This window comes from Sphaeramia orbicularis, chromosome 20, assembly GCF_902148855.1.
Source record: "Sphaeramia orbicularis chromosome 20, fSphaOr1.1, whole genome shotgun sequence".
In the NCBI taxonomy this organism is placed as follows: Eukaryota; Metazoa; Chordata; class Actinopteri; order Kurtiformes; family Apogonidae; genus Sphaeramia; species Sphaeramia orbicularis.
In genome coordinates, this window is record NC_043976.1 from 42,573,694 (window position 1) to 42,588,420 (window position 14,727).

The following is a 14,727-nucleotide window of genomic DNA, read 5'->3' on the forward strand; positions in this document are numbered from 1 at the left end:
GATATAATTCACAGCTGAACACAATTTTCTCAAATTATTGAGATTTTCTTTATTTTTGACTTTTTCTTTAGAATAATGCATTATCTTGGAGCTACTTTGACTTTTTTCTGTAAATATTAGGACTTTATCGTACGTATTTTGTATAAATCTATGTTTGATCTTCGAAGCTTCAATAATCTGTCGTTTATCAGATCTGTCGTCTCCTTCAGTCACTCATTTTCATTCTTTAACTCTTCAAAACCTGTGAACATTAACCCTCAAAGACCTGAACATCTACTGATCTAAACTGTTTAATCCCTGTTGATCCATTAATTTTATCAATCCATGTCAATAATTGGTGTAAAATACAGTTCTTCATCTTTTCATGGTCATCAGATCTGACCATATTTGGATGTTCAGAGGCTCTGTAGTTACCGTGGAAACCCCATCATCTTCTCCAACATTGATTCGCCAGTAAAACCGATGGAGATGGATCAATGACAGTGGATGGACACACTGGGTTTATGTTCAGCTAATGAGATTTTACTACAGAAGTCACTTTATCGTTAGTTTTCTTTAATTGATATAATAACTTCTGAATTTACTCTGAACTGTAATGAACATCTACATGATCAGTGAATTAAATATAGGAAAATATCTGATTTATACTGAAAAAAAACAACAAAATGCCGAAGATAATATTATAATAAATGGTGATAAATCAAGACTGAATGTAAAGGAATATTCATGTGGAAGTCACCACTATCAAGAAAATGTCCAAAAATAATGAAGAAACTGCTCAAAATTATCAAGAAAACAAACTAAGTCAAGAAAATAAACTAAATAAGTAATAAAATGAACAAATTGAGCAACACATTCAAGAAAATGAACCAAATAATGAAAACAATCAGCGTAAAATGTTAAAATTAATAAATGTAATCAAGAAAATGATCATGCTCAAAATTTACAAAAAAACCCCTGATGAAATAATCAAAAGAATAGTTAAAAAGGCACAAAAACAATAAATACCAGACTGACCAGTAAAACCCATGTAGTTTAATAAAGGACAGAGACACTTGGTTTATGTTCAGTTAATGATAGATTTTGTTGAAAAGGTCATTTTTTTCTGATTTAATATAATAACCTTTGAATTTACTCTGAATTTTAATGAACATCTACATGATCAGTGAATTAAATATAAGAAAATACATGATTTATACTGAAAAAAAAAAACACAAATTACAGAGGATAATACTATAATAAATAGTGATAAATCACTTTAGAACAGTTAAATGTGTAGAAAATTCATTTGAACTAGTTCTAGGTCTTTAAGGGTTACGTCAGAGTCGATTGTAAAAGTTGTCTCCGTTTCCTCTGTATTTACTTTTGGTTAAATTCACCAGAAACGAGTGAAAAACCTTTGATTAAATCCGTTTCTGGAAATGTATCCAATGTGCAGATGATCCAAGGTGTTATTTCCAGGTCTTGGTTCTAATACTGACTCTGATGTGAATGTTTTTGGTGGACGTCGGTTCTTCCAGGAGGATCCTCGACCAAAAGGAAACTGTAACCTGGACAACCCAAACCAGTGTTGAGTCTCATGTTTCCTTCTGTTTCCTGAAGCTGAAACACACCTCTGTGATGTGATGTGATGGTTTTTCAGACTGAGAGGATGAAACCATATGGAGACCTGATCCGAGTCAGACCAGGACCATCAGAACCACGGCTGTTTACGTCATAATCCATCGTTAGAAGCTGAACTTCCAGGTTTAGTTTCTTATTTTCTTTGTTTCATATGATAGACTATAAGTTACTGAGGCCTTTTCTCCATTCGGTGCCATTTTCCAGATGAACGATCAGCTCAACCACTTTGCATTATGGGTTTGTTTTTTGTTTCCGTGGCTTTTTGTTTTTCCTTACATTTGCACAGCAACAAATACGCAATATTCATTAAAAGATGATTTATATTTATATGAAAATGAAAAAATACAACCACAAAATAAAGTTTGTTTCTTTCGTATCCAGTCTGTCAGTTTTTTTTTGTTTTTTTTGGTCATTTTTTAACAAGTAAACCATAAATGTAAATTTTCCACCAGTTCTGCAAATGAACATTACTTATAAACTTCACACATGTAAACCTGCTGATGTAACACATGACCCATGTGTTCACATGTCAATGCTAACATGTTAGCATGTCATCTTTACATGCTAACACTCCATTAAATCTTTACACTTTGATTTAACCTGATGTTGAAACTTTAAGCGTAATTTTCAGTGTCTGATATGATATGCTAATAAAAAGGAGATCTTGTTAAATTTTTTCCTCCAAGACACAACACAAGGTAAAACAACTTCAACTTTTGTGTACTTTCTGCTCATTAACTAAAAAACTGTACTTAGCTTCCTAGCTAATATCATCTTCTGCTAGCTCATTAGGTAGTGTTAGTTTTCTAGCTAATGTTAGGTGCTTTTGGCTTGCCATTTAATTTTAACTAACAACAAGACATAAATGAAAATTTAGCTTCAGACCAATAATATACAGGGTGGGGAAGCAAAATTTACAATGAACATTTAGTTGTTTTTTCTCAGCAGGCACTACGTCAATTGTTTTGAAACCAAACATATATTGATGTCATAATCATACCTAACACTATTATCCATACCTTTTCAGAAACTTTTGACCATATGAGTAATCAGGAAAGCAAACATCAAAGAGTGTGTGATTTGCTGAATGCACTCGTCACACCAAAGGAGATTTCAAAAATAGTTGGAGTGTCCATAAAGACTGTTTATAATGGAAAGAAGAGAATGACTATGAGCAAAACTATTACCAGAAAGTCTGGAAGATACTATTAAAGAAGAATGGGAGAAGTTGTCACCCCAATATTTCAGGAACACTTGCACAAGTTTCAGGAAGTGTGTGAAGGCAGTTATTGAGAAAGAAGGAGGACACATAGAATAAAAACATTTTCTATTATGGACATTTTCTTGTGGCAAATAAATTCTCATGACTTTCAATAAACTAATTGGTCATACACTGTTTTTCAATCCCTGCCTCAAAATATTGTAAATTTTGCTTCCCCACCCTGTATGTATATAAAATGTACTGATTTCTTATTTTCATGGATGTGTTTAATGCCAAATGTCAGGTGCATCATGTTTATTTCCTTCTGTCAGACGGTGCAGGACTCCTTTGTAGCTGCTGTTAGCTGCTGTTAGCTCACTAGGTCACTGTAGCTTGCTGTGTCTAATATATGGCGCTAATAAAATTGGAGATTAGTTACATTTTCTTCATTAAACAATTAACCGTAGGTGCCAAAACAAAAATGTTTTCTCAAAAGTGAGTGTTTTGTTGGGTTTTTTTTCCGTTTCCTCTCTTCGCCTCTTTCCTCAATCAAACTGAACTGACAAGCTGTACTGTTAGCTTTCCTGCCATTGTTAGCTGCGGTTAGCTCACTACATGATGTTAGCTTTCTGGTGAGTAATCGTTGCTGTTAGCTCACCGTGTGATTCGAGCTTTCCGGCTAATATTAGCTGCTGTTAGCTCACTGTGTGACGTTAACTGTCCTGCTAATGTTAGCTTCCATTACTTTACTGTGACGTTAGCTTTCCTACTAATATTAACTGCCGTTAGTTTACTGTGCGATGTTAGCTTTTCTGCTAATGTTAGCTACTGTTAGTTTACTGTGTGACATTAGCTTTCCTGCTAATAATAGCTGCTGCTGATTCACTTTATAACTTTCTACTGTTAGCGCACAAGATGAAGAGGCATTTTTGATAGCCGACCTAGAAATGATTTAATGCTCCATATGTTACTTATATCGTGTAATCCTTACTCGTTGACATGTAAACTTTTGAGTAAACTTTATGTGTAAACTTCAGTTGAAACTCTCATGTGCAGACTTTTCATGTAAACTTTACTAATAATGCGTACACATTATGATTCAACTTAATATTTAACCCTTACTTTGTAAAGTAAAATATCAAAATTACATCAAATGTATGTATAAAGCATCTGTAAATATGATTATACATTGTGTAAACTTTATATGTAAACCTTGAGTTTTTCCTTCATATGAATCTGGTTATTTTCATTGTTTTACTTTCTGTTTTAACCACAAAAGACAAATCATTATAATGAATTTTTATAGAAAATGTGATAAAATGACAAATGAAAGATGGACAAAAAAAGATACGTTTCTCCAAATCTGACACACAATAATGTGAGAGTTACAAAATAAAAGGTGTTGCTGTTCCCTCTCCGGTCAAATGAAGCACAACAGGACAGTGTTGGTGTAAATGTTTACTCTATACATTCATTGAAAGGAAATCCATGACATTACAGATCACTGAGCCCTGATAACAAGTCCTAAACTCTGCAAAACAGGACGACCTGAAGTTTAACCCACAACTCAGGTTTAACATGAAACGATGGCGAAGCGAAGGTTTCCATCAGATTCACACACAAATCCTGAATATTTCTGTTCAGATACAGAGATAATAAATACGTTTCAACAGGTCGGTCACTGTTTTTGCAGCGTAATAATACTTTTCACAATAATATACAATCTTTAAATAAGTTAGATTCAATAAAAACAATCTTGTTCTTCTGCAGTCGAGGTTAAAGGTGAACGTTTGGCGTCCGGTGGTTTCATCACTGTCCCTTCACGTCTGGATTGAACATGAACATGCATGAGAGCGGTCGTCGTTAAACATCCTGTTCATTAACACAACAAACAGTGAAATGATTCCACCTGGTTTGAGTTTCAGTCCTTCAGTAACAGTGAATACTTCTGTCAAACACTGAATCACATTATGGGAAAATATTTCAGCATTGATTGTAGATGAGGCAGATTAAAGCGTGTTCAACGTATTCAGAACGAAGACGGTTTTCACCTCATGTTACTGTTTTTGTTTTGTTTTTTCAAGAGTTTTCATATATTTACGTCCACGTGAAGTCAAATACATCGTACACTTCATGTCACCTCCTTTATCAGATCAACCTGTGACGAATAAAATCAATTTGTACATTTCCTTAATTGCTACTTCACCTGATTATCTTTGTTATCTTTGGTTTTATTAATCATGAAATAGAAGATTAATATTGTTTCACATTAATTAAATACATGTTTCTTTTGACAACAATATCTGATATGCGATGCTAATGAAAGAGGAGATTAGCTAAATAATTAAAACTGAGAATCCAGATGCTAATATTTTCTCACAAGTCATGAACAAGTTCAGCTTTTTTGGATTCTCCCCTCCATCTAATGGTAGCTCCTTCATGCTAGCACCTGTTAGCTCACAAGGTAACAGCTCACAGTAGTTAAATTAGGTAAATTTACCTTGTTTGATGTTAGCTGTGATGACCTTGGTACCTAGTGTTGTGCAGTATTTGCTGACTAGGTAATGTTAGTTTGCCAGCTAATATTAGCTGCTGTTAGCCTAGTAGATAATGTTAGCTTCCTAGCAAATGTTAGCTACTGTTACCCTGCAAAGTAAAAACAATAGATAAATTATGTAAATTTAACTAGTAAAATGTTAGCTGCTGTTAGCTCACAAGGTAATAATAGAGAAAATTTTTGATAAATTTAGCTCACTAGATGATAGTTGCAGTCGATAATGGTACCTAATGAGGTATCCAAGGTGATGTTTGCATGTATGATAACTGCAGCCATCTCATGTTGCACACAAGCTAATGTTAGCTGCTAACTCATGTAATGTAAATTTTTGTCACCAACTAATATTAACTGCTGTTAGCTCATTGGGTAAATGTTGCTAGCTATTGTCTTGTTAGTTGATAGATCCAAATAACATATTTGATAAGAAATTAATCTTGTATTTCATAACTACGAAAACCAAAGTTAATATTTATTCTTTAAATCCCAAAAAAATTCTTCCAAATTTTGTGCCATAATATCTCGACTACATTTTCAAAGTCTCACAAATATTTATAACTTTAGCGTCATAATATTGGGTTTATCTTCATTGTGGTGCCAGGACTCCGTCATAGGATAAACATCGTACATCACATTCCAGTCGCGATACATGTTTCCGTCCATGGAACCCAGATCCTGTCCAGCCAATCAGAGTGGAGTGTGCTCTGTTGCCATGGCGACTGAAATACTACCATTAGCCTCCCAGTTTGGACAGTGTGAGTACATTCCTGCCTGTTGTGAATTGTCGACGCCGTTGACGGGCTCAGAAACAGGAAGTGGGTGAGTCTGTGATTGTGTTCAAGTCAACGCAACACAACGCCACAAAGAACCATGTGATGTGCGTCAGGGGTTCGAGTTAGCGCCACAGTCTGAGGCTGAACTGACTCGTATCGATGCCTTAACGTGGCCGTTGTGTTACCTGGTGAGTTTCAGTTTGTCGTCCGTTGTTGTGTTTGTGGATGATGCCGACGTTTATGATTCACATTTTGTGGATGTTTTGAGATTAACAAAATATTTCGTGTTTCTTCAAATTAAAACCATCTCTTTTTAAGGTTGATGGTCAGTCTTGTCACGATTAACCGAGTGGAAATGACACGTGTCCAAGTAAAGACGTGGCTTGTGTTCAGCATCAGTGAATCTGTGCATTTTCACGACCCTCTGGAGTTGTAAAGTGGGCGGAGCTTGATGAAAACGTCAACGGTAAAATCTGACTGACAACTCCCAAGATGCATTTCACCAAAAGATTCTGTGAAATTACAAAGGAAAGAAAACTCAGGAAATTCAGCCTCAGTTTGGTTTCGTCTCTCAGCTCTGATTGGCTGGTTCTGCACGGCGACAGCAGCTGATTGGTCGATAATTCAAACTGAAGCAGAAAGAGAAAAAACGTCCAACTAAGAAACGGGATGATGGCGACGCCCTCACAAAGCAGAGGCTCCTCCCACGTTACAACTGCGCTTCGGTACAGTGAGTCTGTGTGTGTCTGTGTTGTGTATTTGTGAGTCTGTTTGTGCCTGTGTTGTGTGTTTTGTGTGTGTGTGTGTGTGTGTGTGTGTGTGTGTGTGTGTTCAGTCCAGGGCCAGTAGTGGGGTGCTGGTCTCTCGATCCGTCTGTCGTAGAGTTCCTGGTTCCACCGCCGACTGAGACCTGGAACAAAACCATTTGTGTTAAGTTATGCATGAACACAAAAAATACACTAAAACCTGGAAAAATACACTAAACTACACAGTAATACAACAAAATATACACTAACATATGCAAAAAGGGGAAAAAAAAAATGAGGGGGGTGCTAAAATACACCAAAAATGCTGAATTATACTCGATGTACACTGACAAAAAATACACTAAACCAAGGTAAAAAAAAAAAAAAATACACTAAACTACACAAGAAATGCACTAATATACAAAACTCAATAAACTACACAGTAATACAATAAAATATACACTAACATGCAAAAACACTAAAAATGGGGGGGGTGATGCATTAAAATACACAAAAAAGGCTGAAATACAGTAAATGTATACTGACACAGAAAATACACCAAACTACAGCAAAAATACACTAAAATACACAAAAAAAAATACACTAAATGAAAGCCAAAAATACACTAAACTACAGCAAAAAAATGTACAAAAAAATACACCAAACTACAGCGAAAATACACTAAACGACAGCAAAAAATACACCAAACTACGGTAAAAAATACACCAAACTACAGCAAAAAATACACTAAACGACAGCAAAAAATACACCAAACTACAGCAAAAAATACACCAAACTACAGCAAAAAATACGCTAAACAACAGGAAAAAATACACCAAAATACACTGAACTACAGCAAAAATACACTAAACTACACAAAAAATACACAAAAGACAGCAAAAATACACTAAACTACACAAAAAATACACAAAAGACAGCAAAAGTAAGCTAAACTACAGCAAAAATACACTAAACAACAAGAAAAAATACACTAAAAATACACTAAACTACAGCAAAAATACACTAAGTGACTGCAAGAATGCACTAAACTACACAAAAAATACTCAAAAGACAGCAAAAATGAGCTAAAACTACAGCAAAAATACACTAAACTACAGCAAAAATACACAAAAAATACACTAAATGACAGCAAAAATGAGCCAAACTACAGCAATAATACACTAATTTACAGCCAAAAATACATTAAACTACAGAACAAATACACTAAACTACAAAAAAATAGTCTTATCATTTAGTGTGTGTGTGTGTGTGTGTGTGTGTGTGATTTGAGACGTTTGTCTGTTTTAAGGGTTAATGATCAGAGGTCCTTTTGTGGATGTGTGCTTCTCACCTCTTCATCATGTCCTTGTCTCCTCCTCCTCCTCCGTTCTCCCTGACGTGCAGGGCGTCGTAGGTCAGCGTGTACTCGGTGTCGTCGTTGTAGTCGGGTCCCAGCAGCATTCGGGCCCAGATGCCCATGTCGTACGGCGGCAGCGTCCCGCCGAACTCCGACGGCAGACACTCAGGTTGGATGAGCTGGTGCAGAGAGTTCAGGTTGTTACCGTGGAGGAAGATCTGACCCAGAAAAAAGGGAAAAACCTCAGCGTTAGGTTCAGTTTCTCATGTTCTGCATCATTTAACCGACATTTTTTTTACCCTTAATAACAGTAAAAACAACTGAATCACTTTTTTTTACTGAAATTTGACACCTTTTCCAAAAGTGACCAAACCTGAGATAAAAAATTAATCATTATAGTCAAATTATTAATGAATGGACAGTTTAGAAATGATTAAATAATGAAATTTACATGTAAATCAAAATGTCCATGGTATGTTGTAGCAGATGTTTCTTCTTTATGTATGAGTAAAACCTAAAATACATTAAACTATTTATGGATTTTATTTATTCCAGACAAATAGATGATGGTTAAACTCAAACTGATATGAAACCAACAAAATATCACCAAGAAGAAAATAAAGAAAAGAAGAAACAGAAGGGAACGGGATTAAAGAAGGGAGCAGGTCAAGAAAAAAGGTTAAAGAGGAGATTTAAAAAGTAAAGGAAAAAGAATAAAATGAAAGAGTGAAATGTCTTTTAAATGTTCACCCGTTTCCTGGTTTTGTCCTTGAGGAACGGTTTGATGATGGTGTACATGGCATGGATGTACCACGGCTGGTTAACGAAGTGGATCCCACCGAAACGAGCAGGAAAACTGTCCTGAGGAGGGGAGGGGAGGAGAGGAGAGGAGACGAGGAGGGGAGAGGAGGAGAGGAGAGGAGGAGGAGAAGAGAGGAGAGGAGGAGGGGAGGAGAGGAGACGAGGAGGGGAGAGGAGGAGAGGAGAGGAGGAGGAGAAGAGAGGAGAAAAGGAGAGGACACAAGGAGAAGAGAGAAGATGACAGGAGAGGAGGAGATGACGTGAGGAGAGAAGACAAGGAGAAGAGAAAAGGATAGGAGATGAGGGGAGGAGACAAGGGGAGGGGAGGAAAAGAGACAAGTAGAGGAGAGGATGAGACGAGAGGAGACAGGGTGAGTTGAGGAGACCAGGATAAAAAGGAGGAGAGGATGCAAGGAGAAGAGATGAGGACAGGAGATGAGGAGATGATGAGGGAAGACAAGAGGATGAGAGGAGACCCAGTAAGAAGAGAGGAAACAAAGAGGAGAGAAAAGAAAAGTTTGTAACAAGAAGCATTTATCTGGTAACTGTTTGTTTGTTTGTTTGTTTGTTTGTTTGTTTGTTTGTTTGTTGTTTACCTGCAGGCCTTCAATGGCCAGTTTGAGGATGTTGGGCGTGAGTTTTGATGCTTGTTTGAAGGAGAAGTTGCTCCAGTCGATGATGAGGATGAAACCGTTGATCTGCAACTCTGGGTTTTCAATCAGCACCTCCAGAGACAGAAGGATGGCCCTCAGGATGTCAGTGAAGGAGTTCCTGGAGGAGGAGGAGGAGGAGGAGAAGGAGGAGGGGGAGAAAGAAGAGGAGGAGAAGGAGGAGGAGGAGGAGGAGAAGGAGGGGGAGGAGGAGGAGGAGAAGGAGGAGGGGGAGAAAGAAGAGGAGGAGAAGGAGGAGAAGGAGGGGGAGGAGGAGGAGGAGAAGGAGGAGGGGGAGAAAGAAGAGGAGGAGAAGGAGGGGGAGGAGAAGGGGGGGGGAGAAAGAAGAGGAGGAGGAGGAGGAGGAGAAGAAGGAGGAGGAGAAGTAGGGGGAGAAAGAGGAGGAGGAGGGGGGAGGGGGAGAAGAAGGAGGAGGAAGACGAGGAGGAGGGAGAGAAGAAGGAGGAAGAGGAGGGGAAGGAGGAGGCAGAGGAGGGGAGGGGTGAGTATTGATCAGCTGATCGATAGTTCAACCCTGTGTGACGGACGAGTCTTAACTACAGCCCTGGGTTGGATGTGCGTCTGTTCTACATGTTCAGCCTGACAGTCACTGCTCAGGGTGGAAACCTCCTCAGATCATGTGACCTCACCTGCTCTGGTCCCAGTTGGAGGCGAACAGGATCAGGATTTTCCGTCCGTGTTGGTCCGGAGTCTCCAACACGCCGGGGAATCCGTCCATCAGCGCCCGTTTGATCCCGGGGTCGTCCACCTGACGCAAAGACAAGACATCAAACAACGTCGACCACGACAACGATGCAAGTAACAGACAAGAACCTTAAAACTCTGGAACATGTCGAGGTTCTGCTGCCGGAACTGGAAGTACTGGGCCAGAAGACGGAACGTTTCCACCTGGTCGAACTTCCTGGCTCTGAGGAAGCGCAGGATGAAGTCGTCGTCCGTTCGCAGGAAACCGATGTCAGGTCGCGTGACGATCATGTCCCGGACCTCAGGTTATACAAGACGGAAAAGAGCAAATGAGTTAAAGAAGATCAAACATGAAGAAGACAAAAGACACGACAGAAGACAATTTAAGACACAACAAAAAACAATAAAAGACACGACAGAAGATGATTAAAGACACGACAAAAGACACAACAGAAGACGCTAAAAGACATGACAGAAGATTAAAGACACGACAAAAGACGATGAAAGACATGACAAAAGACGATAAAAGACACGACAGAAGATGATTAAAGACACGACAAAAGACACAACAGAAGACGCTAAAAGACATGACAGAAGATTAAAGACACGACAAAAGACGATGAAAGACACGACAAAAGACGATAAAAGACACGACAGAAGATGATTAAAGACACGACAAAAGACGATAAAAGACACGACAGAAGATGATTAAAGACACGACAAAAGACGATAAAGACACGACAGAAGATGATTAAAGACACGTCAAAAGACGATAAAAGACATAACAAAAGACAAAACAGAAGACGAGAAAAGACTCAACAAAAGAGAATAAGACACAACAGGAGGCAACAGATGGAACAAGCAACGACAAGACACAAAAGAGGTGATAAAAGATGAGAAGAGACGATAAAAGACAACAAAAGACACAACAAAAGATGAATAAAGACACGACAAAACGATAAAAGATGAGATGATAACAGATGATAACAGATGATAAAAGTCGATAAGACGGTGCCAGGGACGAAACCAAAACTCTGATTCAGACGTAAAATGAGTCTGGATCGAGTTCCGGTTCTTTATTTTCAGGGTTTCGTCATTTGAACATTAGATCAGTGTGACGTCAGGTTCAGGTCTTCAGCCGTCTCAGATCCTGGTCAGGGTGGTCCAGGTGGTCCAGGTCTCCGTCCTCACCTGCTGGATGTCCTGGTGCAGGGTGTCCGGGTTCTCGTTCAGCTCCAGACGGGCTTTCTCCGTCGTCTCCGAGCTCAGGCCGGCGTGCAGATGCGTCATCATGATGTGTCCCTGTTGGATTGAAACCGGTCCGACCCGGTCCTCTTCCTGTGGTTCTGGTTTTTATGGCTCAGCTGTTGGATCTTTTGGTTCTTCAGGACTTCAACTGAAACAATCGTAAATGCTGTCTGTGATTCTCTGATTATTATTTTCGTTTTTATATCAAGAAAAACTTTCTCTTGCGTCAAAACGAGACAATCATCAGCGTCGTTACAGTCCCGCCCACTTCCTGTCTCTACATTGTGGACTCTGACGGTCCTGGTTCGGGCGTTTCCTGCTGGACTCAAAGGTTCAGGTGGTTTTTCAGGGTCATGTTCACAGGACTTTGGTGCGTTCAGGTCCCTCACGTAAATCAGATGCTTGTTTCATTAACCAGCACTACATTCACATCCTCTTTGTCCTCGTCCTCCTGAGCTCCGTCAGCCGTTTGGTTCGATCACGCGGCGACTCTCCTCGTCGTCATGGCGGCGCCAGGGGTCACGGCCCCTCAGCCTGGTGTCAGAGGAAGGTCAAAGGTCAGCGAAGGCAGCTCAGTCCAGAGTTGGAGATCTGAACCTGAAAGGAACAACATCAATCAGTGTCAGTAACAAAATAGACAAAATGAAGACACAATTTATACATCGACTGAAGAAAAATCTGCACATTTTATCTTATTTGACCTAAAACTGAAACAAACCGACAAATTCTTACAATAACAAACAGGATATTTCTGTGTCATTCTCCAAATTCATGACTATTGAAAGTAACTTTTAATGAAGAAGAAATAATACAATGGATGCAGCAGGGAACGAGATGAACACAACGTAAAAAGGATGAACGACAAAAGTGACGATGTAAATGATGTAAAATAATTCTAGTTTGTTTTCAGGACAGTTTGTCTCTTCATTTCAGATGTAGAAGTAAGAAAATGGCCAAAGAAAACAACAGAAACACAACAAAATGAAAAAAAATCATAAGGCAAAAACAGCCAAAAAACCCCCCAAAAACAAATTAAAAAAAAAAAAAAAAAGAATTTAATTTTATATTAAATGACTCCAACTGTAGGATACTTGTTTCATTCAAAAAAAAAAAAAAAAAAAAAAAATATATATATATATATATATATATATATATATATATATATATATATATATATAAATAATTCATGTTGAAGTTGACAAGATGGAAACAAAAAACAAAGAAAGAAGGAAATGACAAAAGCATTAAAAATGTTAAAAATGAACCTGAGGATCACGTGAAACTTGATCATAAACGTGTCAAACAGGCAGGTTCATGTTTTATTACGTTTTTAATTTAATACGTTACATGTTTGAGTCGTTTCCGTCCACATTAACTCCAGTATGACAACAGTTCAGTTGCTGATAAATCGCCAATTTTTCAGTTTTTTCATCTGTTGTGGGATCGATAAGTTACCCCCCACCCCCCACCATCTGCCGCTCACTTAAGTGTGTCAGATGCCGCCCAGTCTGTCCGTCCGCTCACACGTAATCATGAAAAATCCGGAGCGCCCTAAAGGTCCCACGGGCCCCTAAAGGTGAATCAGAGCACTGGGGTGCGTTCACGGACCGTCCTGGGCCCCGGATCCGCCGCAGAGTCCCCTCTTTGACGGAAACGGGTGACTGTGTTGCGTTCACTGATCAAAGTGACCCTCGTGTTGCGTTCAATGTGCGCGTCCTAATCCGACACTCAGAGCATCCCCCACCTTTAATAATATTTTTCCCGTTTCCGGTGCGTTCATGGGTTAAAGGTCCGCTAGAGGACGGGACTGACCGTGGGGCGACCCGCTAGGGCTGCTGGTTGAATCCCGGCTGTCCTGTCTGGCCCGACGGCCCTCCGGCGGCGCTGGTGCTGATGCTGGGGACGGAGCCGCTGGTGGCCATCGGTCTCCCACCGACACTTCAACAGGAAACCCGCAACCGACGCACCGTGCCCGGGGGACGGGTCCGTGAAGGCCGCGGAGGACTCAGAGCCGGTCCCGGAGACTCCGAGTGGACATTTGGAGGCGCGAGGACGAAGATGCGCTTCACTCTGACACAAGAAAGACGAGAAGAAGAAGACGTCAGGCTGCGGAAATAACACACAGCACTTCCGCTCAGCCCTTTCACAATAAAAGAGTGAAATAACAGAACAAACGTATTTATATAGAAATATTAAAATGTAAGGACAGTAGATTAAATGCAGTTATACATAAATATGACTGAATTCAACTTACGTTATTGTTTCAAGGTAGGTTTTGTTTTACTGTTCTATATTTAATTAGAACGTTATTTATAATACAAAGTATATTATTGAGTAATTTTAAATAAGTATTTTATTAAATATCTTGTTGGACAGTTTAATAAAACTTAGCCTTTACTTAGCCTTATTCATTTAATTGGATTTTATTAGCTTTGTTTTATTAATGATTCTTTTAATCTGCATTTCTTATTTGTTTTTGTGCTTGTTTACATAATCAGTTTGAACTAATTTTACTCGTTTTAAATTTTTTTTTATCTTTAACTATGGAATTCTTCTAATCATACAATAATTATATTAGTTACTATAGTATTTTTATATTAAATATATTTTTTCCTTTTCTTTTATATTATAAAAGAAAGAAACAATATGTGATTTTCTTGGTTATACTTTGTGTTATTCTTTTATGTTTATGTTCTGTAATTAGTTTCAATTAATTATTGATTTTATTTTTTTTAAACTTTGTTTTATTGTTCTTTCTTACTCAGTTCTTCAGGCTTTTATTTTACATCTTCCGGTCTCCTCGTGTTCACTCACTCCGCCTTTACTCACCTGATGTCTGTGACAGCAGCTGACGGCCATGCGCGTCCACGCACCAACCTGGACAGATTGTAGGTTGTACGAGCAAGCGCAGTGGCAAGTGCGCGCACGGACACGCGCATTTCATACATTTGGTTAAAACAAACAAAGCTGGACAAGATTTTACTGACACTAACAATACAGTTAAACACCGTTTAATACAGTTTTCAGTGTGTGGACTTTAACCGGATGTTTATATGTCCATGTTGAAAG

At 38.7% G+C, this 14,727-nt stretch overlaps 1 protein-coding gene across 1 annotated transcript; it reads right to left on the reverse strand.

Moving 5' to 3' along the window:
* Positions 1-4,267: 4,267 nt before the first annotated feature.
* LOC115411563 (clavesin-1-like) lies at positions 4,268-13,754 on the reverse strand. Its single transcript, XM_030123752.1, has 8 exons — positions 13,471-13,754; positions 11,602-12,255; positions 10,540-10,710; positions 10,356-10,474; positions 9,652-9,826; positions 9,005-9,115; positions 8,249-8,472; positions 4,268-7,061 (listed from the first exon to the last, which is right to left on the reverse strand). Exons 2-8 carry the CDS (start codon positions 11,701-11,703, stop codon positions 6,983-6,985), a joined length of 981 nt encoding a protein of 326 aa, XP_029979612.1. The 5' UTR covers positions 11,704-12,255; positions 13,471-13,754; the 3' UTR covers positions 4,268-6,982.
* Positions 13,755-14,727: the final 973 nt, after the last annotated feature.

Coding starts and splice junctions, on each gene's coding strand:
- LOC115411563 (XM_030123752.1), bottom strand. CDS start 11,703: ATGATGACGCATCTGCACGCCGGCCTGAGCTCGGAGACGACGGAGAAA. Junction 10,475..10,539: donor ACATGTTCCAGAGTTTTAAG/GTTCTTGTCTGT, acceptor TCTTTGCGTCAG/GTGGACGACCCCGGGATCAA. Junction 9,827..10,355: donor TCCAACTGGGACCAGAGCAG/GTGAGGTCACAT, acceptor CTCCTCCTCCAG/GAACTCCTTCACTGACATCC.